Here is a 24693-nt window from a genome sequence, read left to right as displayed (position 1 = left end):
TGAAGCTTGATACATATTGTTGGCCTACAACCCCTAACATCTTAAGCTTTTAGGTATGTGATAACTTAACAGTTACTCATGCGAAAAGGAAATGCACATGCATATATATATATATATATATATATATATATTATGTATGTATGTATGTATATGTATAGATACATATTAGGAGTTCTGTGGTTTTGGTTGTGGTTAGCAGTTTAGGCTTTTTGAAGGCATGTATTATGGCTTAAAATTTTTTAATGGTTGGGTCAGATTAATTTTGTTACATTTATGAGCAAAAATGTTTTTCAATCCATTCTGCAAGAGAGACATAATCAAGTTTGGATAGTTTTATGCGGAATTTGGATTCAGAAAAATATATTGTTCATATTTAATATGGGTGTAGGTTTTGGTTGATTGATTTTGAAAAGTAAACCTTAAATCATGGAAGTAGGAATCCCCTAAATGCTCCAGAACTTCTATGTAGAAATTCTAACCTAGAACATTGATAGAACCTAAATTCTGTGTCATGAGATACTCTAGGTCCCACTATGGTAAAACTTTGAAATGTTGTACCAGAAAATCAAGTTCTAATCTTTTACCTGTAATCTAAATTATCATGCACAGAAAAGAAAGATATAGATTATGTTATCTCATTTGAGTGAAGCACAGTACAGTGGTCACTAACCATCTGTCTCTGCATCCTGAGTGCTACCGGCTGTGGCTTAGGATTTAGGCTTTCATACAATGTTACATTTCATCATGGAGTGGAGAAGGAGGCAGAATGGGATATGGAAATTTCGATGTTGATGTCAATTTGGATTTCAATTTTTAAAAATCATGGAAATTGGCATCAAAGCATGTAATTCTGTTATGAGAAACTATTAAAAGACATAATAATTCAATATTTAGAATTAATATAAATCAAATACATCAATGGCAGGTGTGTGGTGTATAAGATGCAATAACTATAATATAGTAATTGTATGAAACATATTCAATTAGCATAAATGAAATTCATAAATCAATGTGTGTTTATTGTACATGGATAACTTAGATATAAATGGTCAAGTAAAATGTTGTAGTTATATCTAAGTTCAACTTTTTATATAATTTCCAGAGTCTGAAAACTATTCATTCATATCCTCTTGTACTATTTAGTTTCAATTAAAAAGAAGATAAATTAAGAGAGAAATTTCAATCTGGGTTTTGAATCTCAAACTTTAGTTTCATGAAATTTTCATTTTGTTTGTTAAAATTTTGACAAATTTCACTGAAGTTTCAAGATTTTGATAAATTTGAGGCGATTCATGGAATTTCGATGGAGATTTTGTAAAAAAAAATTACTTCAATTTCAAGATTGCTGGAAGCAGAAATTTTGATGGAAATTTCACCAAATTTATGGAAATTTAAGAACATAGCTATGGGACTAGCAGGAGTGCCTGCATCTTGCTGTGAACTAGAATCTCCTACTCCAAGACTCACATTTCTATATCACTCCATGCTTTATCCCCCATTCTTCTATTGTGCATCCTCTGTGAATGTGGTGCCTATACTGAGGAATGAGTCATCTGTGTCAAGGAGTCCAGATGTCCATGTGTGTCGCCACTCCCCGTGCCCCCCAAACAAAAAAAGAGAGGAGGAAAAGAAAATAAACTAGAGATGTTGGAGTGACAGGAATCACACTTTATCCACTGTTCTTCTCTTGAAGAAACTCATGGGCCCACCTTGAATTGAGATCTACCTCTGAAAGTAATTACCATACAAGAACAAGAGGAATTACATATTTTTCATACGGCGGCAATCTTCTATTCCCTCTCTGCTGGGCTTCCTGCACACACCAAGCCTATTTCCTGGGCTTTTGCATGCACACAGTCTCCAAGCCTCTCAACCTCCTAAGGCCAGGTTGCTCTTGATTCTTGTATATAAGGTTTAATTAATTTTTCGAAAAATATTCAGACCCTGTATATGCGGGAGCTTTGTGCACCGGGCTGCCCTTTTTTTCAATTATGTAATTATTGTCAGATCAGTATATTTTTTGGTGAATATTAGGTGAATCAGTTTGTAGCAATGTCTAACTCTAGAACAGGTTCTGCAAATGCTTGCAGAGACCTGTTGGAAACTCAGGTTTGGGTCCTTTTTCTGTAAGATTATTGTTGTTATACATGCTCATGATACTTTGTCATGATGCTGTTGAATTTCCAACTACAATTGACCTGAACTTGAAATTTTGTCAGCCAAAGTGTTTTTGGTCAATTTTTTGTTTATAAAATGTAGTTTTAGAAGTTAGTTCTTTTGCTGCCAAAATTTTTAAGTGCTAACATGTACTAGGTCTACTGCAGACATCCTAGTTACACAGCTTGTATGAAGTTGCCAATTGCGATTTGTAAAAAGTGCTCCACTTTTTGTGCTATTGTTATGAGCCTGGTTAAATAAACATAAAAAACTATGGGAGCCCGTGGTTAGGGCAATGGATCCAAAGTAACCAAAAGACTTTTTTGTCCTTCCGGAAAGCATATATGGTAGAACTTTTTAAGCCTTGTATTTGTTTAATTTTATTTATCTATAGTTCTAATTTCAAAACATGGAAGCAGTTAAATTATAGTACCATTCACAGCTATGAATTAGTTAGGGGCTGTTTTTGAATTTCAGGTTTTCTTTCTTATGTTTTTTATTGAAGACCGTGGTTAGTTGAGGTGTTTTGTTCAAATCAACTGCTGGGATAAATTGTTCTTAGGAGTTTACGAATCTTTAAATATGGTTTCATTCAGTGCTCTTGAAATAAATGAATATTTGTCGAAGAATCTGCAGCTTCTACTTTTCCATGATCACATAAGTTTGCGGAAAAGGATTCATGTAGCTGACCCCACCTTGTGGGACTTAAAGCTTGGTTTTGTTGTTGTTGTTGTAATCTGCTGCTTCTTCTTTGGTTTGGAGAGTGTGACAGTCCTTTTATCCTCCATGTGTTCCTGCCTGAAAACCTGATGTGCAATTGCATGGATTTCTTTCTTCCTTCTCCATTGCCTATTTTCTTGTTCTTCTTTCTTCTCCATGCTAAAAGCCACAATCTTATTCCTACAGCTGCCTGCTAGTAAACTATTTTAACCTAATTCATTGCAATGCATAATTTTGAAAAATCTTGCATCAATATTCCACTTTTTAAAAATTGTTCTTACAATTTTTAGGACCTGATTTCAGGTTACAAAGGCTTTTGCGCTATCTACTTCCAACAAGCTAATTGCCTGTGCATGCAGTAGTGGAGTTGTAAAACTGTTTTCCATTGAGTCGCTCAAATATTCTGGAACTTTAGAATACTTTGAGCCCAAACATGGACATAAGGCAAGCAATGTGGTGGTCTCCCATGTAAAAAAAACTGAAAAGGATTTTCAATTTACACCTCCGCTTCCTGATGCAATTGCTTGTCAATTCTCAAGCTTAGATAAGCTCAGTAAGTATTTAGTTCTGGAGACATGTCATTAAGGGCATTTTACCTTTACGTGCATCTCAAAATGACATATGTTTCTTTTTGCAGTCGTTATTTATGCAGATCACAGTCTCTTTATATGGGATATTCATGATGTAAACAAGGTGATTGCTTTGCAAAAAGAAACTGGAATTTATTTTTGGTTCATAATTTTTCATTTGTTTGACATAATTTCATTGACATATATTTTGTGGATTTATTTTTCCCAACTAGCTTTTATTTGAGCTCGGTGATTGGATTACAATTTAACACAGCATTACCTTGTCAATTTTTCAGCCTACCAGGTGTTGTGCTTTGGTTTCGCACAGTGCATGCATTTGGGATATTAAGAATCTCTCTTGTGATTATGCCCATGATCCATCTCTTGCATGTGTTGCTAGAGGCTGTTCTGGAGGAATTTCTTTTGCGACATGCTCATCAGACGGTACCATTAGGTTATGGGATCTTGCTTTGCAACCTGATATATTGGAGGTTGTCAGTTCAAAGCATACCAAGAACCATCATCCTTTGTACGCTGAAACAGTGGGCACTACGCATTTCGGTAACTGCCATATTTGCAATGCCGCACATGCCAAAATTACTTTCACACATACTTATTGTTTTTCAAAATTTATCAGATACTTTTCTTTTCTTGTTGATTGCCCCTTCCGGTTTTCTCTGCAGTGAGTGCTGGAATTTTTGAACGTGATTCTGTGGAATCAAGTGTTAGCACAGAAGGTTTTCGGTCTATGGCAGTCAGTTCAGATGGAAAGTACCTGGCTGCTGGTGATTGCAAGGGAAGCCTTCATATTTTTAACTTGCACACCTCTGAATTTGTATGCCTCCAGGTAAACATAAGAAAATACATGTAATTGTGAATATTTGTTAAAATAAAAGAATATATGCACCAAAATTTTATGTTTCTCGGAAGCTTTGTAATTTTGTGCTTCTTATTCTTGCATAAACATTGTTTATTCTGGCAGGGTGCTCACGATGCAGAGATTCTGTCATTGAGCTTCAGCCTGCCCAGCAATAAGGATTTTTTTCCTGGAAAATACAAAGAAAACCCTTACTTCCTTGCTTCAGGGGGACGAGATCGAAGCATCCATATATATGATGGCGAGAGGTTTGACCTCATAACTTTTTAGGTTTTATTGGCTTCTTGTCTGTATATTTTAATTACTTATATTTTTTCATCAGGAACTTTGATCTTATTGAAACTATTGATGATCATTCAGCTGCTGTGACTTCTGTGAAACTTGCCTGTGATGGCAGTAAGATTCTCAGTTGCAGTGCTGATAGGTAAGTTTTTACAAGTTTCTCTCATGCAACATGATGCTTTAAAAAATAAAGAAAAAAATTGTTCTTGGTAGTGTTTGGAGCAGAGGATGAAAAAATATTTATTCTAATATTGTATTTGAATGAACCTATGTTATTTTGCATCACATTAAAACATTCTGTTTGTTGCAGTTACACACTCATTTGCGAGCGTTCCATAGACATCTTGGATTCTAATTTTTATTCGTTTGTTTAATGATAATATCACTTTTCTTGTGTGTGTGTGTTTATTTATTTATTTTTATGTTTATAATGCCCATTTCATGGAGTTTCTTCAATTGCAATCAAAATTAAATGTGACAATTCCATTTTTCAGGTGTCATACATTTGATTGCCTAATGAATTGTTTGCCCTCTAGGTCTCTGGTGTTCCGTGATTTGGCTGTAATGGATGGTGGTTGCAAGCTTTTGCGTCGCCATCATCAATTGGCATCTCATGGAACTGTCTATGACATGGCTGTAGATCCAAGTATGGAGGTTGCTATCACGGTTGGGCAGGTAAATTCTCTTAATAGTTCTTGCATTTAAAAAAAAAGGCTATGCTTAACTTCTGAGAATTTGCTATTTTTGCTGGGATGTTGTTAAAGACATCCTGAGTGGTAGGATTAGGCTGCAAACAAGCCAAGCTGAGCTCGGCTAGAGATTAAAAATATTGGCTCGAGATCAGCTCATTTGCAGGCTCTGGTTCAGGCCCAGGCTCGGGCTTGGGCTGAAATTTTATAAATGACCTAATAATAACAATTTCATCTACTTATTTTTTTTGGGTTGGGATTTATGCCTTTCTCCTTGGGTAATTGGGTTAGTATTGGAATCTTGGGATTGGGCCAACTTAACGAGCTCCTTAACGAGCCTAATAAATGAGCCCACTCAAGCCAGTTATCGAGCCGCTCACAAGCTGAAATGAACTGAGCCCGGTTGTGCTCAGGCTTGGCTCGTTACATAAAAATTGGTCTTAGGACTCACTCATTTAGATAATAAACAAGCCTGAATGAGCCCTTACTGAGCCAAGCTCCTGAGCCGCTCGTAAGCGGCTTGGTTCGTTTGCAGCCCTAGGTAGGATTAACTCTGGGTTCAATTCTGTCCCTGGCCCAAAAGAAAAATGTCCATGTCTTTGCCATATAAATCATTTTTCAGTTGTTTAACTGTGTTGTAATATGAATTGCACATTTCTCAAGTTCCCAGCAATAAAAATAGCAAATTCATGATTCAGTTTGTTTGCAGGATAAAAAGATTAACACATTCAACATTACTGGTGGGAAGCTTCTTAAATCATTCAAGCAAAATGGAAATTGTGGAGACCCAATGAAGGTGAGTAATGTTAGTGGGTCAGAGCAAAGCGGCATCTTTATTGTTGTAGTCTAATGCTGAGAACAAAAATTTTTATAGGTAGCCATGGACCCAAGCTGCAGTTACTTGGTTTGCTCTTACTCTAACAAGTCTATATGCATGTATGACTTTATCAGTGGGGAGATGGTTGCACAAGCAGTTGGTCATGGTGAAGTTGTAACTGGTGTCATCTTCTTACCTGATTGCAGGCACATAATTTCTGTGAGTCACCACTTCTCTTGTTTTTCTGCGTGATGATGTGTTACATGATATCTTCCGTAGTTTAGTTAAGCAAAGTTGAGTACTATACTGTTGATTGCAAAACGTCACTGAATATGTTCTCTTGATTAAATTCGCTTTTAAAAAAAATTATGCAGCTTTGTACAAATTGAACCTACACTTCCTTGTCTCCCAAGTTCTTTGAATTCTTCACCTCATGTTTGAGAGAAAAAAAACTAACTGTTATTTTTTAAAGCCACCCTATGTCTTTTCATATGCACCATGCTTCCCTAGCTAGTGCTTCATAAAGCAAACATCACAATTTTCTTGTAGTTGCTTTTGTAACATATCCCTGAAAATAAAAGGGATGAAACAATCTTATTTGACATATATATATATGAGCTTAAGGGCATCAAGAGTTTCTAGTAATTGTCACAATATTTTGATATGATATTTTCTTGATTCATTAAGCTGTTCTATTGTTTGGTGAAGGGATTTGATAGATTGGATACTAATGGATGGTTCTACTTTCTACTAGGTTCTTTGTACTCCTAGGTTGGCCTTGTCAAATATTTTGTGAATGGCCGAATGAATTGGCCTTGAGTTCTGCATATTATATATAGACTTTACAAGAATGCTATACATGGAAAGTAAATAAGATCTAGCATGATTCTAGCCCCATACAAGTAAACTATAATCTGTCAAACCCTATACATGTGAACTAAATATATGCTAACTGTACAAAATAATGAATTGAAATATGAGGAAATAAATGTGGGCTGAAGTAAGGAAACTGTTTGTTGTTCCATTGACAGCCCCCCTCAAATTGATGCGGGTTGATCAACAAGCATCAATTTGCTACTTAGGAAGCAATGTCGATGACGAGTGAGAGGCTTGGTGAAGATATCTGCAGTTTGTAATTTAGTGGAAATGTGTGAAAGAGTGATAACACGAGCTTCAAATGTTTCATGAATAGAGTGACAATTGACTTCAATATGCTTTGTGCGCTCATGATAGACAGGATTTGCCGTGATTTGGATAGCACTCATATTATCGGCATGTAGAGGCGTGGGATCGGTCTCAAAAAAATCTAGCTCAACAAGCAAGCCTCGAAGCCAAATAATTTCAAAACAAGCAAGAGACATTGCCCGGTATTAAGATTCCGTTGATGACTTAGAAACTTTGTTTTACTTCTTACTCTTCCAAGAGATCAATGAATCACCTAAGAACACCCATCAACCAGTGATGGAGCGACGTGTATCTGCACAACCAGTCCAATCAGTATCGCTATAAGCAGCAAGGCGAGTAGAATTGCTGGCAGGGAAGAATAAACCACGGACAGAAGTGCCTTGAACATAGTGTATGATCCCATGGACAGCAGCCAAATGAAGATGACGAGGAGTCTAAAGAAACTGGCTGAATTTCGATACAACAAAAGAAATGTCTAGTCTAGTAATGGTGAGATAAACAAGACTACCCACCAACTTCTGGTATAAACTGGGATTAGCAAGTAAATCACCCTCCTCTTTGCGAAGCTTGACATTTAATTCCATGGGAGTATCACCAGATGTACCCTTCTAAAGGTCAGCTGTGGTCACCAAGTCACTAGCACACTTATGTTGATTGAGTGAAATACCTGAGGGACTACGATTCACCTCAAGACCAAGAAAATATGTGAGAGACCCAAGATCTTTCATATTATAGGACTCTAAGAGATGAGTCTTGAGTTGAGCAAGTAAAGCAGAATCGGAACCAATAATCACAATATCATCAACATAAACCAAAAGAACAACAATACCCATGTCTAATTTTTGAAGAAACAATGAAGTGTCATACTTGCTTTGCTTGAATGAAAATTGTAATAAAGTGGTGTGGAATTTATCAAACCAGGCCCTCGGAGCTTGTTTGAGACCATAAAGAGAACAATGAAGCTTACACACATGTGAAGTCAGAGAGGGAAACAAGCCCAAGGGTGGCTTCAAATAAATACACTCTTTAAGATCTGCATGAAGAAAAACATTCTTGACATCCATTTGATGTAGTGGCCACTCATTGGAAGCAGCAATAGCCAGAATCGTACGAACAATGGTCATCTTAGTCACAGGAGCAAAGGTCTCTTCATAATTGACACCATATTCCTAATTATTCCCAAGTGCAACAAGGCGAGCTTTGTAACGATCCAGACTTCCATCAGATCGGACCTTGACTGAGTAAACCCATTTACAATCCTGAGGAACAATGGTGGGGGGACAAGGCTCAATGTCCCAGGTGTGATTGACCTCAAGAGCGGCAATTTCATCCTACATAGCTTGTCGCCAACAATCATGCTTGGTAGTGTGTGAGTAGGAAGTGGGAATATCTAAATTCGACAATGCAACAATAAGAGCTAAAACAGAGTTACCAGAATTTGAAGAGGGAAACCCATACCTGTCCGGGGGTTCAGACACTCGAGAAGAGCGACGTTCCAAAGGCTCTGGAGGTGCTACAATTGACTAAATTTGGAGCGTGGTAGGATCAAATATCAGATGAGCTACTGGAAGAGACTGTGGGCGGGGGCGCTGCATATACACAATACTTGGTTTAAAACGAGAACTGACTGGATGAGGATCCAAGAATTGCTCCTCAAAGGAGGGGAGAATCACTGTAGGAGAGGAGGGTACAGAGGACATAAGAAAGAAATGTTGATTTTCAAAGAAAATAACATTCCTAGAAATGCGTGTATGATGTAATGTAGGATCATAGCAAACAAATCCCTTTTGACACACATTGTATCCAAAGAATGTACATTGAACAAATTGAGCGGATAATTTATGTCGCTCATGAAGAGGTAAATGAGCAAAATATACACAACCAAAGGTACGAAGGTTATCGTAACTAGGTTGCTTAGCGAATAAACAGAAATAGGGAGACTCCATGAGTTAGACTTGAGATGGTAAATGATTAATTAAGTTAGTAGCAGTTTTCAGAGCCTCAACCCAGAACAAGGATGGAACAGAGGATTCTAGGAAGAGAGTACGGACCACATCTAGGAGATAACGATTTTTCCGTTCGGCTACTCCATTCTGTTGGGGAGTAGCAGGATATGAATGTTGATGAATAATGCCTTTAGAAGCCAAAAATGCCTGAAACTCAGTAAGCACATATTCACCCCCAAAATTTGTGCATAATGTCTTAATAGAAGCAGAAAATTGATTGTCAACATACGCTAAAAACTTAGTGAAAGTACGAAAAATCTCAGATTTAGAGCGAAGAAAGTAGATCCAAGTAAATCTGCTATGATCATCAACGAAAGTCACATAGTGTTTAAATTTTTCATGTGAACTAACCGGGGAAGGTCCCCAAACATCACTATGGATATGCTCAAAACACAAACTCTACTAGCATGCAAAGGGAAGGGAATAGTTTTTCTGTTACCAAGTTTGCAAGAGGCACTCAAGAGATAAAGGAGAACGTTCTTTATTACCAAGTAAACCAAAGTTGAATACATGAGATATGATCTGAGTATTGGGATGGCCTAAACGACGATGCCACACTATACTAAGATCTGAAACATTATTACAAGCAAAAGACTTAATAGAAGAAACTGGAGAACGTGCTGGAACATGCAAAAGTAGTGGAAACAAGCGCCCCACTTTAGGTCCCTTTGCGATCGGCTCCCCCGTTTCCTAGTCTTGCACAATACAACCATTACCAGAAAAATTAGTAGCACAATTGTTATCAATTAATTGACCAACAAAAATAAGAGTTGTGAAAAGCTGAGGAGCAAGAAAAACATTAGTGAACTTTGAATAGGCATCTTCGACAGCAGCTATTGGCAGTCTAAATAGCAGATTGACCAGTGTAGGGCCGAACATGACACAAGGTAGTGGGATTATTTGTCATGTGATTTGAGGCGCCCGAGTTCACATACCAGAGATTAGTAGAATTGTTACCTTGGAGCCCTATTGCGGATAATGCCAAAATTTGCATCTATTGCACCATTTCGAGTGTGCACTAATTCGCTGAGGGAGGTGTAGGAATAGAGAAGTCACCTGAAGAATAGGCAGGGGCCGCAAAAGTCACTGTGGGTGGTACACTAACAGAAGTCTGGAATGCCTGGGCCTGACGATTCTGTGGGCGAATACGACATTCTTTGATAATGTGACCCTTCTTTTTGCAATAAGATCTGAATTTCTTGAAACAATTAGCAGCGATATGTCCAAATTCTTTGTAGCAAAAACATTGCAAAGTGCTAGAATGCGCAGGTGGTCCTCATCGTTGAGCAGAATAAGCCACAGGGACAGACTTGGAACTACCATGAGATTGTGCAAAAGTAACTTGAGTACTAAGCCGTTGTTCTTCACGAAGTAACTCACCAAAACAAACATCTAGAGAAGGAACATGAGAGCGATTTAGCAGAGACGAGCGAACATATTCATACTTGGGGTGGAGTTTCATAAGAAACTGGTCACGATGACTAGTCATATGAAGACATTGAATAATGGGAAGAGAAGCCATAGGAACATCCGCAGTAACCATATCAGAATATTCATCAAAGAGTCAGAAACCCCGAATAATATTCTTTGATGGAACGATTGTCATGTTGAAACATGGCAATCGCATGCTCTAACTGAAAACGATGAGCACTGTTATCTTGATGATATACTACTTTTAAATAAGTCCACATGGATTGAGCGGTGCGATAAGGTCTAAAGTTGGGGACAATATGTGGCTCAATTGAGCCAAGAAGCCAAGACATAATTCGAGCATCAAGCACAGCCCATGAAGGACAAGCTGTGGACTCCTTGGATTTATCAAGATTGGGTGCACAATCCGTGCCATCAATATGATCCCAAAGATCCTTTCCCTTTAGGAAAAGTTCAAACTAAAAAGCCCACGTAGAATAATTGTCATGTTGAAACATGGCAATCGCATGCTCTAACTGAAAACAACGAGCACTTTTATCTTGATGATATATTGTTTTTAAATAAGTCCACATGGATTGAGCGATGCGATAAGGTCGCAAGTTGGGGACAATATGTGGCTCAATTGAGCCAAGAAGCCAAGACATAATTCGAGCATCAAGCACAGCCCATGAAGGACAAGCTGTGGACTCCTTGGATTTATCAGGATTGGGTGCACAATCCGTGCCATCAATATGACCCCAAAGATCCTTTCCCTTTAGGAAAAGTTCAAACTGAAAAGCCCACGTAGAATAATTGTTGCCCATAAACTTGGCACACACAGGTTCTCTGTACTCTTAGGTTGGCCTTGTCAAATATTTTGTGAATGGCCGAATGAATTGGCCTTGAGTTCTGTATATTATATAGACTTTACAAGAATGCTATACATGGAAAGTAAATAAGATCTAGCATGATTCTAGTCCTATACAAGTAAACTATAATCTGTCAAGCCCTATACATGTAAACTAAATATATGTAAACTAAATATATGCTAACTGAACAAAATAATGAATTGAAATGTGAGGAAATAAATGTGGGCTGAAGTTGACACTTAATTTTTCATTCCATTTCTTCCCTTGAAGTTCCCAAAGAAGTCTCTATTGGATGCAAATTCTCTCAGGGTTTTAACATGGATAGGATCAACATTTTTTGGACCATTTGTATGATATTATCATTCACAGGCAATAAGGGTATATTATAGATTACTTATTGATAATCTGGAAAAACAGATCTAACTGTGAGGCTGTATCTGTATAAGTGATCCTTTCTTTTATTTTTTTTCCTTTCATCATTTCATTAAATTTATTGATGTATTCAGGTTGGTGCCGATGGATGTATCTTTGTTTGGAAAGTTCCTGCTTCTTTATCTTTAAGGATGCTGCAGAAAATGAAGGAATATTCTGGTCCACTGTCTCCAACTTGCATGGCCAAGCCAATAGCATTAAGTCAATTAATTTTTCAAGAAGAGGGTGAAAATGATCAGTGCAGATTTAACTCCAGTAGTATATCCATGATCAAATCCTCCAGCTGGTTTGATCAAAGAGTGCTTTATCAAGGAAGAGGTTCTCAAGAGACTCCAGCATTTAAGTTTAGCATCTCAAGGCTTCCAAGATGGGCACAAGCCAAATTAACAAGGCCTGAGGCTGTCTCCATCAATTTTGAGCTTGCTTCAACTGAGGTATGTTATGCGATAAGTACATCAACATGTAATAAAACAAATTTTTTTTGCCAGGACTTTGATTGATTCCTAAGAAAGAGTCAATTACTCTTCTATTTCAAACTCAAAAGTCTCATACACAATAAGATCCCATTCAATGTTCTTAATATTGGAATCCTACATGGATTTGTTTGGAAGCTTTTTTAACTGAATCGTAAAATTGGACTATAGGATCATAAGGTTCTACCAATTAGAAAAATAGCATTTAAAACCTGCAAAAAGGTGTCAATCTAGCATTTTAAGGATTTGAAACTATTGTCAAAGTCTAAAACAGGATAGAAGTAAGGAAAATGAAGCTATTCTTCATGATATTTTTAATTCCACACCTAAAGTTTTGGACCAAAAATAAAATTAAATGATGAAAAAGAATCCATATGACTAATACACATAGACGGAGTTATGGCTTTACTTTTTTTTTTTTTGGTTATTTGTTATTATAGAAGTTATATTGAATCAACAATGAGTAGAGAAGAAAGAACAATTGATGTTCAAGAGATTGTGTGAGAGGAAGAAGGATTGTGATGAAAAGAACCAAATGAAAAAATGGGAAACAAAGCTTTGGTCCATGAGAGATGAAATGTAAGGAAATAAATCTATGAAATAGATGATTTAGTGGGAGTCAGATCATTTTGTGATTTCTGGATGGTATAATCCTAAGATCCTGGGATCTGAATTGGATTTTTAAAAAGCATTGATTTAACTTTAATTATTTCCTTGTAATTGTTCATTCTTTCACATAAGTCCGTTAAGTTGTTGTGAAACCTCTTGAAATATTCATCATATCCTGTTTCTTTTATATTTTTGAACTTAAGGGTGCTTTGCTGTAAAGATGCACGCATTGGTGAATATGTTTGTGGACAAGATGAATCGTTCCTGAAAATGACCATAAGAATAATTCAGTTTTTTTTAAGCTGTTGACTCTGCTTAAACTTCTTAACCTCTTCAATCTCCAAACGGATTGTGCTACAAAAATGAATTGATTATTTTATCCATGTTCGTTCGTTGTAGTTTTTATGAGGTTTTTTGAGTCTAATCTTGTGGAAATATTTCCACATTATCTAACATATATTTCTTTGATTCTGGTGATCATTCTGCTTCTTGATACTTGCTACAATTAATACCAGACAGAAGAACTCAAAATTTCTTCTTCAGTTGGTAGCGGTGGGGGTTGTGCTTTTGTTTCTCCTGAAGCTAAGACTCCACCCACATATAATCTGGAAAGAACTGCGCCACGTCTTGGTAGTTCATCCAGAAGGTCAATTGGTAACAGCACGTGTTCTCCACTTTCTCGTGGAAGAATCAGGTAACATATAATAATTTGTCAATGATTTTCTATTTTAAATTTCAAGCTCATAGTATCTTATTTGTGCATCAGCAGCTTCCCCATGGACAATCGTTGGCTTGCCATCTACACTGTTTGTCTGGATCTACCAAATTCCCCAGATGTATGTGATTTGCCTGCCTCAAATTTGTGTAAGGCCAACTTCTTTGACATGATATATTGGTTAAGTTTCTCTTGTAATGCTGTCTTTAAAATTAAAAATGATGATGGGTATGAAATTTTAAATCCTTTTCTTCTAACTTGCGCTGTTAATTGTTGGATGAGCTTTGGTTTTGGATGACTTTGGTTTGTCACTGCATATTTCATGCCATACTGACGTTCACTTCAAAAGGGAGTTTTTTTAGAAGGGGGTGGGGGGGGTGTGGAGATGCAAATTTGATTTGCTGACATTTTTATTTTAATCTTTTAATATTGCTAAATTAAATGGTATCCAGATATTAGTTCATCTATGGAGCAAATACGCTTCATGCTGGAAGATCAGAGTGATAGGAATGTATACTCTGAAACATTAAGAATGGCTGGAGTGCTCTTTTGAACTGTCAAACATTGGGGATATTGGCTGAAATTGTTCTAATTGCATAATGCCCATTCAGTATGTAAACCTTTTTAACTTATAAAATTATTTAACCAACTTGGTCCAAGAAGTCTCATTGCCAGGAAAAATCAAATCAGGTATTAGCTCTCTCATCCTTTTGCACAGGGGCGAATGGGCTGTTGGAAAGCAGAGTAGGGGGAATGGCTTCTCTTTATCCCCAGGGAAATCTTTTGAATATTTAGTTAAGCATTTGGAATTGCAGTGGAATGTCTCTGGGAGTGAATGAACTTCTTTCTACATCTGTATTGTACCCTATCAAATAAAATAACTTAATATAGTAAGAACTTTTAAAAAATATATTCTGGAAAAAAATTAAGAACTTACGTGTCCTAGTAATTGGTTAAGACGAAGTGTTTGCCTGCTTTACTTGGTGATATTGGACTGGTTGATGATTAATTTGTAACCTTTATACTTATCAAATTATATATGCCTAATCCCCCTTTTAAATCTCTGATTAAAGTTCATCCATCTGAAGACTTGATCTTCCCATGTTGCAAGCATGGTAATATCGGAACTTCAGTTTTCAATCCTAAATATTTTTGAGGAATCAAGAACTGAATTGCAATTTGTGCATCTTTTAGAAGCCAAGAATATTAAATATTGGGTGTGTGTTTTGTATTTCTTATGGACTGATTTGTCTTGTGCAGTGCAAGATCCAGCAACGAACAAAGCAAGTAATGGTAGGGGCAAAGAGATATCACTAAGAGACCATAACAACATTGTAGATGTTGGGCGAGAAACCAGTCTGTGTGAACATGCTAGATTGCATTATTCTGACCCTGTGTACGAGGACAAGAATAAACTTGGCATTTACAGTGGAAATGCATGTCATCAAGTTGTTAGTAGTGAACTGCTGGAACAGTTGCAATCTGACACAACTGAAAGTGGAGTGCAAGCAGCTATGGATGTCAGGTCCTACTACACAAAATCTCAAGATGATGATTTGTTGAACCAGCACATTGGTATGTCTACAGTACTGAAGGTTAGTAGTATCTTGTATAGAAGAATACTTTTTGATATTCATTCATCCATTCTTTCTTTTTCATGGTTTAATTGGATTCTTGAAGCTTGAAGCCTTGTATTACCAATTGGTGATGGGAAAACATGAATCCAACTGTGCAACTCCACTATATTCAGGAATCAAGATCATACTTTAGTCATTAGTCATAAATATAACCACAATTCAGACTATGACATTTAAGAAAACTGATTCTGAATTTTAGCCCCTGGTTCACTAAGTGGAAAATAAAATTTCATAATTGCTAATGCAAATTTTTATATCTTAGTCCTATCTGATGAGGATGAAAGTTCAGATCATTTTACTGACATGTTCAATTATTTAGTTGATTAGCTGAAGCCATATTTATTGACTTTTAGTTGGATGAACTGACGTTATAATGCATTTGGACTTCCCCTTGACTGGATTGTTTTCTCACCGGTCCATGAAAATGCTGACAGAATAATGAACATAGATGGCGTAATCTTTGTTACAAATATCCTCCAACACTGACAACTTTCATCGTAAACTGAAATGAGATGAGTTGATTTCTGTAACTTGAATAAAAAAATTTTGATCTCTCCTCAAATGCTCTAGAAAATGAAGTCTATATCACAGAAAGAGGAGGAGGAAGAGCTAGCTGAATTAGAGTGACAAATCAACAAACTTGGTGGATCATGGACATTTGCAGCTCATTATCGTATGAAGGAATAAAAGGACTAGATCTGACTCTGCTTTGTTAACTGCAGTTGGAGCCAATAAAAATGGCAGATTTCTGGAGATTGCAAGGTAGAAACTTGGGGAGATCTTACAAAATCAAAGTTCTAGCGACACTGGTGCCAATGCTTTGGAAGATCATATGTAACTCGCTTCCCGTAACTCATCAAGTTGCTTTCACAATTTTGCTAACTTGGAAGCGCCATCCTATTTGGATCTTTAATAGGGGGCTAAACCTAACAACTCTATCTCATGCTCCAAAACCTTGTTGTGGAGGCAAGTTGTCTAGTAGCTTATCTAACATGACCACTTGATGCTCCTTTAACACATTGGATGGCTGATCTTGTCCTACATCTTCATCCACCACCAATGAGGCAAGATATATTTGTTCACCCCTTCTCAATTCCTTTTTGAGCTGTTCAATCTCATTATCTCCTTTCTTTGCGACAACTTGAAGTTCTTGAACCATGAAATGGTTGATCATCCATTAAGCAAAGGGAACCATTGACGGCATTGGAACTGCTCTAGTATTTTGTAAGAATTCCATTCCAAGTGAAGTACACATTTCCTTCCCTATGAAGCTTCACAATCACTTGCCTCGGTATACCGAATGTAGGTTGGGTCGTGGAGTTAACTGCTTTCATGCATCCTAAGTCCTTATCCAGCTTTCGGTTGAGTCTCTGTGCTTTCACTTGAGAAAGAAAGTTGTGGGTAGCCTTGGTATCTACCATAGTAGTCAAAAGCACACTTGAGGCGTGCTTAGGCATGAGGTGCAGAGGGGTGACGAGGCCAGTGCCTCTTCACTGGTGAGGCAAAGTGACCTTTAAAAGGTGCAGAGGGGCGCACTGAGGTGCATTGATACGCCAGATGTTGTGAGTGACACCTTGAAAGTTTTGAAGCTCTTATCCTATTAATAAAGAAATAGCCAGAATGTGACCTGGCCCTCGTTCGACTCAAACCAATAGGATTCATTTGCAACTCTTCGAGCCGGCACAAAACCAGCCGGAACCCTTCTTCTTCGACCCTTCAAAGCAGCACGACTTTAGCACGACTCAATAGCATGGTTGCATAAACACGCACTCAATAGGGTTGGTAAAGGGCTAACAAAGAAAACAAGAAAACCAATAAATGAAAGGTACATTAATGAGTAGGACTACGAAAGAAAATAAAGATATTGAATGACATATAAATGCAAATCTGTTATTACTTTAGCTCAAACACAAGCAAATCAACACTTAGTGACAAGATATAAGCATTGATGGTCATCGTAAGCTTTGTGCAATAGCATAATTGCATGGTAGCATCAATAAGTAGGCCTATCACAGAAAAAGGATTATATGCAATGACATATTTATGTAACTTTGCTATCACTTTGGCTTAAACACAAGCAAATCAACACCCAGTGATAAAATATAGGCATCAATGACCATCGTAAGCCAAATGTAATAGCATAATTACATAAACATGCAGCCCATGGGTGTAGTTGGGCTAAGAAAATAAACAAAAAGAATGATTTTTCTTTGTGAATGTGGAAAATGGACATATCAAGAAGCATCCATCCAAGTTGGCATGGGGCACATAAAAGCATCCAACCAAATTTGCATGGGGCTACCATACATCAAAACGACTTGGCATGGTGCTACCATGCATATAAAATGAGCCCTTTGCGATTTTGTCTTCGAGCCTACGAACTAGCATGACACCGGCCGGAGGTATATTCCTTCGCGAGTTTGTGAAGGTATCATCATCTTTCTCTTCATCATCAGAATTTTTTTCTCCAACATTTTTTTCCTCTTCTGTCTTCTCTGCACTATCCACTTGGATCTTATCCTCATCTACAAGTTCCAACATTGTAGTCCCACCCCTAGCACTGCTAGATGAAGTTCTTCCTCTAGAAGATGATGACATATTTGCACTTATTCTTGATCTAGTGTGATGCGGGGGTATTTACTCTAGGAGCTCTAGCAACAGAACCCCAAGTCAAAAGATCATCTTCAAACACAAGTTCATCATCCTCGTTGGAATTGCCATCCATCCTACCAATCAACTACTCATTACTATCATCAATGTCCTTTAGAAGGATGGGATCAATGGTGTCACGCTTGTTGTATTGACGCCTCAAAGTTCGATTATATTTCACAAATACCAAATCATTCAAGCATTGCTGGGATAGCCTATTTCTCCTTTTCCTATGAAGCTGCAAAAAGTTTAAAGTAATATTGTAAATAATGATTCTAAAAAGCAGTATACTAGTAGTTTATGTTCTTTAATCCATGATATACTAATGACTTACATGTTGGAATATGTTCCAATTTCTTTTGCAGCCGGTAGCACTACACGTGAGGCTAAGGATATTCACAGCAAACTTTTGCAAGTTTGGAGCCGATGGTCCAAATGATATCCACCATTGTGCTGTTATAAAATAAATTTTAAATGAATACCTACTCGCTAAATAGAAAAAATAATTTTAGATAGAAAGAGGTAGTAAAAATGCCACTTTACCTGATGCTTTTATCTTCATTTGTCTCACTGCCAAATCAATTCCAAAGAGGCCACTAGCGTTAGCGTGATTTTCCAACTCATGTAAAACTTTGTCTTGCATTTCAAGGGTTGGCACTAACCTTGCAATACATTTGTACAAACCCGCCATGATTTCTTCATCTTGCGAAATGTGGGGGCTTGAATAGAAAATTTCCGGATTATAGTAGCGTGTAACCGCATGCAAAGGTTGATGGAGTTGGCATCCCCACCTCATATCAATAATTTCAAATGTCTCCTTGAATTTATCCTCTCTCTGACCGAAAGCCTTTGCTATCTCTTCCTCAACCCTATCCATTTTTGCATAAATGTATCCCATTGCAGATTTCTTTTTCTCCATCAACCAAATGGAGTACATGGACAAGTGGGCTTGTCAACTTAAGAGCATAAACAATGGTACTCCAAAAGGTAGGCATCAAAACAATACTAGCTGCGCTTTTGCTAGTTGCCTCCTTTGCCCATTTAGTAGTATTCCAATCTTCAGAAGCAAACATCTTCCTCAACTTGTTCTTTTGAAGGTGGATTGAACGAAGAGTGATGAAGTTAGTTTCAAATCTTGTAACTGCAGGCCTTTGTAACTCCTTTCCTCCAGTGAACTGTCTCATCAAGTTCACCACTCCAACACGGTTAAAAATAGAGCCATTCAAAAATATTGCCCTTTTGAAAGTTATATGAATTGAAGGCATCTTCCCAATATCCTCCAATATTAAGTCGAGGCAATGTGTCACGGTCCGCCTCTTTTCACACCGTTGTGAAGGGCCGTGCGGCGCTAGTTAAAGCACTCTTGCTTAACTAGCCAGCCTATCGTTTACCAACATTCATCCACGAAGCACTTTCATTAACATTCATTCAGATAGTAGTGGAAATAATAATCAATTCATGAAAGCCGTGGCAACCAAGCAGTAAACATTGAAGCAAACGTAATTCATTAACAAATCCTCGGTTGACATGTTATACTTAGCGAGGGAGGCAAGTAGGCTAAGCACATTGACAATTGCTAGTGAGTTTTACAATGATTGATGAACACTCACCCTCCCCTAAAGAGGTTTTTATGTAATTATCATCCTGGCACTAGGAAACATCAAAGTGACCGAGGAGTCATATTGCCATATTTGGCTTACAAAGACTCTACTAGCAGAAAATAACCCTACACTAGTATTTACATGATGGAAACCCATCCTAAGCACACGAGATAAGCGGTCACAGGCAAGCATAATGCCCTGAACTAGCTTAGCTCGTGACATTCTCCCCCACTTATGCGGTCGACGTCCTCGTAGACTTTTGGCGGTAGGTACACTTCAACTTTGTCCACGAATGGCTTCAAATCTTCCGCAGAAATCCAACTGATTTCTTTGTCATCAAGACACTTCCACTTCACTAGGAACTTCTGCCGCTTCTTCCTTGAGGATATGAACTTTCTGTCTGCAAGGATCTCTTCAACATCATGTCTGTCAGGTTGCACTGTCTTCAACTTTGCGCTGTTTGACTGACTTCTGCTCAGGTTGTTGGTGTTGGCGTTGAATGGCTTGAGGCAGCTGACATGAAACTGCGGTCTTCTCTCCTGATCTGCCCACTTCTTCATCTGCTTAGAAGCTTTTTCCAGATAGGCTTGGGCAAAGTCTACATTCTGTCTCCCTTCACTGGTGAAGATGTACGCCCTAGGACTCTTTCATCTGTACGGCTCGCCCACTGTGTGGGGTAACAGCGGCAGCTGGCCTGTAACAAGCTCAAAAGGGCTCTTGTTGGTTGTTGAGCGCCTTTGGGCGTTGCCACAGAACGAAGCCACATCAAGTAGTTGCACGCCATTCTTTTGGTTGTCGTTGACAAAATTGCATAAGTACTCATCTAGCAGCTCTCTGAATCTCTTCATCTGTTCGTCTGTCTGTCGATGATAACTCGAAGAGATGTCAAGGTGTGACCTGAATATCCTGAAAAACTCTGTTAAGAAGTTGTCAGTGAACATTAAATCTTGGTCACAAATAATAACTTGGGGAACACCCCAATATCTCACAATAGTCACAAGGAACAATTGTGTCGTCCCCTCTGCCGAACAGTACTTTGGTGCGGCCATGAAAGTACCATACTTCTTCCGCTCCCCTTTGTCTTGTTGGCAAGTGAGACAAGTTTTGGTATAATCAACCACATCATCCCGCGTGTGCGGTTAATAATACCTCCCCAGTAGTCCTGTCATTGGAGTCATTCTCCGCGAATACCCCTTAACGAACTTCCTGCAAAGTTTAGTAAGGCCAAGAAAGGAACGCAACTCCTTCACTGTCGTGGGGATCTTCCGTTCTTGAATCATCCTTACCTTCTCCATACCCCTCCGGATACGACCTTGTTCAACGACTTGACCAAGGAATTTGTTGCTCCGCCGAGCGAAAGAGAAATTCTCCTCCTTTACATTTAGATTGTTTCCCCTTAGCCTGTCGAACACCTTCCGTAGATGCTCTTCATGTTTCCTCTGAAACAACACCGATACTCCCAACGGCGTTTTGGAAGGGCGAACACATCCCGCTTCCAATTCATCAAGCTGTTTCCCCAACTCTACTATCTCTCGAGGTGCAATCCGACATGGCCCTTTAGCAGGTGGTTTCACTCCTGATAACAACTGGATCTCTTGCTCCACAGTCCGTCGTGAAGGCAAATTTTTAGGCAGCTTATCCGGTAACACCTCCTTATACTCATCCAACACCACTTGGATGGTCATAGGCTCCAGCTCTTGGCCTACTTCTTTGTCTACCACCATCGTGGCTAGACGTGTCTGCTCACCCTTACCCAATCCTTCATTGAGTTGTATGGCTGAAAGGGACTTCCCGTTGTCGCCTTTCGTGGCAACGACTTGCACCATGCACGAGTGATCTCCCATCAAACACTGGGAACCAGCCGAAGGCATCAACACTGCCCTCGTCCCCATTAGGAACTCCATTCCTAGAATGACTGGATAGTCATCCAATGACACCGCTGTGAAATTCGTATGACCTTCCCACTATCCAAGCTTTATAGCCACTTGCTTGGCTACTCCCAGAGTAGGCTGGGCTACAGAGTTAACTGCTTTCATGCGTCTTGTATCCTTCTCTAAGGATAAGTTGAGTCTCCCTGCTTCCAACTGCGAAACAAAATTATGAGTAGCCCCCGTATCCACCATAGCGCGAGTACTCTTCCTATTTATCCTCAAGTCCACGAACATTAACCCTTTTGCTCGTGTAACTTTCGGTGTTTTTGCCTGCTTTTCCAATGCGTTCACCAACCGCACTGAACCCACCCTTGGGGCATCATCCTCTTCCCCATCGTCTTCCACTGCCTGTTCTGCAATGGAAGCCTGTAAAGCATTAAGTGATGCTTTATGAGGGCACTCAAAAACTCTATGAGGACCTCGACACAAGAAAGACTCAAGTTTACCCTTTCCCTTGGGTGTGTTGAACCCTTGAGACGACGAAGCTTCCTGTGAGGTTGATGATTTAGAGTTGGCTCCCCTACTCTTGGGTTTGCCATTCATGAAAGACTTTCCACTATTTCCCTCTCCGCCAAACTGTTTGGACGAAGCGGTATCATCACCAGCGTAGTTAGTCAAGCGTTCTGCAGCCGCTTGTGCAGTTGACAAGTCTTGAACCCTTTGCCTATGAAGTTCAGTTCTTGCCCATGGTTTCATCCCCTCTAGAAAATAGAACAACTTGTCCTTCTCCGAAATATCCCGAATATCCAACATTAAAGCAGAAAATTGTTTCACATATTCGTATGCTTGAAATCTCTCAGTTTTTTCCTTGCATTATACTCAATGTTCTTAGGAAAGAATTGGGCCTTGAGCTCTCTCCTCAAGTCTGCCCAACTATCAATTACACAACTTCCATTTTCAATTTCTCTGTACTTGGTACGCCACCACAGTTTGGCATCACCAACCAAGTACATGGTCGCAGTATCCACCTTTGTCTGTTCAGAAGCCATCCTCACAATGCGAAAGTACTGCTCCACATCAAACAAGAAGTTCTCTAACTCCTTGGCATCTCGGGCACCCCTATACGTACTGGGTTCTGGCACCTTGGTCTTGCTAACTCCTGGAGTGTTGGAGTTCCCCATAGTAAGAACCATCACATTCATCTTTGCATCCAGATCTGCCATCTGGGCCTGCAAAGTTTCAACTGTGTGGCGAAAGTCCTCTGACATGTCGCCTATCAAACCTGCTTGATGTTTTTGTGATCCCATCACTTCATCAACAAGTTCTCTCATCTGGGCCACCTCCGCGGCCATAGTGTTGGTTGTCTCTTCAACCTGTGCTTCGAGCACGCTAATCCTCTCAGCAGTGTTTGGTGCCATGGTCACTTACCAAAGCTTCCCAAATCCAACAACAAAGGCAATCGAATTCACGTAGCAACTCAACCTTGGGCTCACCAAGTGTCACCGACTTGGCTCTGATACCAAATGTCACGGTCCGCCTCTTTTCACACCGTTGTGAAGGGCCGTGCGGCGCTAGCTAAAGCACTCTTGCTTAACTAGCCAGCCTATTGTTTACCAACATTCATCCACGAAGCACTTTCATTAACATTCATTCAGATAGTAGCGGAAATAATAATCAATTCATGAAAGCCGTGGCAACCAAGCAGTAAACATTGAAGCAAACGTAATTCATTAACAAATCCTCGGTTGACATGTTGTACTTAGCGAGGGAGGCAAGTAGGCTAAGCACATTGACAATTGCTAGTGAGTTTTACAATGATTGATGAACACTCACCCTCCCCTAAAGAGGTTTTTATGTAATTATCATCCTGGTACTAGGAAACATCAAAGTGACCGAGGAGTCATACTGCCATATTTGACTTACAAAGACTCTACTAGCAGAAAATAACCCTACACTAGTATTTACATGATGGAAACTCATCCTAAGCGCACGAGATAAGCGTCATAGGCAAGCATAATGCCCTGAACAAGCTTAGCTCGTGACACAATGGGCAGCACACGGTGTCCAATATAAATGTGGCCTCTTTGCTTCCAACAATCTCCCTATTTAGAAATCAAGGAGTAAAGCCTTTAAAATATTGAAATAAACAATGTGTACACTCTAGAATGTAGTTTTACAAATAAGTTCTTACCTGTTGCAACATAGTTTGAAGTATTATCAGTTACTACTCGAATCACATTTGATTCTCCAATTTCCTCCACCATCTCATCAAATAATTTAACATTTAATCTGCATTCTTAACAATATTTGAAGCATCAATAGACTTGATGAACACTGATCCCCTTGGAGAGTTCACTAAGAAGTTTATTATGTCCTTATTAGCAATCGAATCTCTCTAACCATCAGACATAATTGAGCATCCATATTTTGCCCATTCCTCATGGATCTTCATCAACTCTTTCATTCGACTAACTTGTTGCTTTAAGAAAGGACTCTCACATCATGATAGCTAAGCGGCTTTATTCTAGGACATATTACCCAATCGATTCAAGTTCCATTGCAAAGCTGTCCAAACGTACAACATTAAATGGTATTTTAGCATCATACATCCACCTAGAAAAATTTGCCATTGCCTTTTGTCTTAATTCTTTCTTGCACGCATCATTTATTGATATTTGCTTCATCTTCCCTTCTTTCCTAGCTTGAACCGCTTTCTTTGGATGAGGAGTAAAAAACAAGTCTATAGGCCCCTTCTGTTTTGGTGTCTTCAGGGTGGATTGGTATGAACTTTGACTTCAACTTCCACTTTCACCATTAAGCACTCTCTTGCCACAAGTGTCAATTTCCTGAACTTCATCCTCTTCATCTTCACCATAACGATCTATGTCATCAAAGTCAGGCAATAACTCATTTTCCTCCTTCTCTACATCTTTTTTCAATGTATGCTCCCTAATCTCCTCACGTATATGAGCAGGGCACTTAGTGTCAAAGTATTGTGTGAATGGCCGAAAAATTGTCTGGCCTGGAGTTCTATATATTATATATAGACTTTACAAGAATGCTATACATGGAAAGCAAATAAGTTCCCGCATGATTCTAGCCCTATACATGTAAACTATAATCTG

The 24693-nt window shown here is 38.7% G+C and overlaps 1 protein-coding gene across 6 annotated transcripts in view; it reads left to right on the top strand.

Moving 5' to 3' along the window:
- The window catches only part of LOC131168119 (uncharacterized), a 56817-nt gene that overhangs the window by 9239 nt on the left and 22885 nt on the right, over nt 1-24693 (top strand). For 2 of the 6 annotated variants that reach the window (XM_058127342.1, XM_058127347.1), the window contains 13 exons: nt 3181-3430; nt 3515-3570; nt 3743-4007; nt 4130-4293; nt 4429-4571; nt 4646-4747; nt 5100-5280; nt 6004-6094; nt 6173-6330; nt 12088-12447; nt 13611-13789; nt 13862-13959; nt 15071-15405. In XM_058127342.1, the coding sequence (XP_057983325.1) occupies nt 3181-3430; nt 3515-3570; nt 3743-4007; nt 4130-4293; nt 4429-4571; nt 4646-4747; nt 5100-5280; nt 6004-6094; nt 6173-6330; nt 12088-12447; nt 13611-13789; nt 13862-13959; nt 15071-15405 (2382 nt within the window). Of the gene's footprint in view, nt 1-3180; nt 3431-3514; nt 3571-3742; nt 4008-4129; nt 4294-4428; nt 4572-4645; nt 4748-5099; nt 5281-6003; nt 6095-6168; nt 6331-12087; nt 12448-13610; nt 13790-13861; nt 13960-15070; nt 15406-24693 lie in introns of all 6 variants that reach the window. The other 4 variants (XM_058127346.1, XM_058127345.1, XM_058127343.1 and 1 more) reach the window with 4 other exon arrangements.

This window comes from Malania oleifera, chromosome 11, assembly GCF_029873635.1.
Source record: "Malania oleifera isolate guangnan ecotype guangnan chromosome 11, ASM2987363v1, whole genome shotgun sequence".
Taxonomy (NCBI): domain Eukaryota; kingdom Viridiplantae; phylum Streptophyta; class Magnoliopsida; order Santalales; family Ximeniaceae; genus Malania; species Malania oleifera.
Note: the sequence above shows the minus strand (reverse complement) of the source record. Positions and strands in the feature narration are given on the sequence as shown.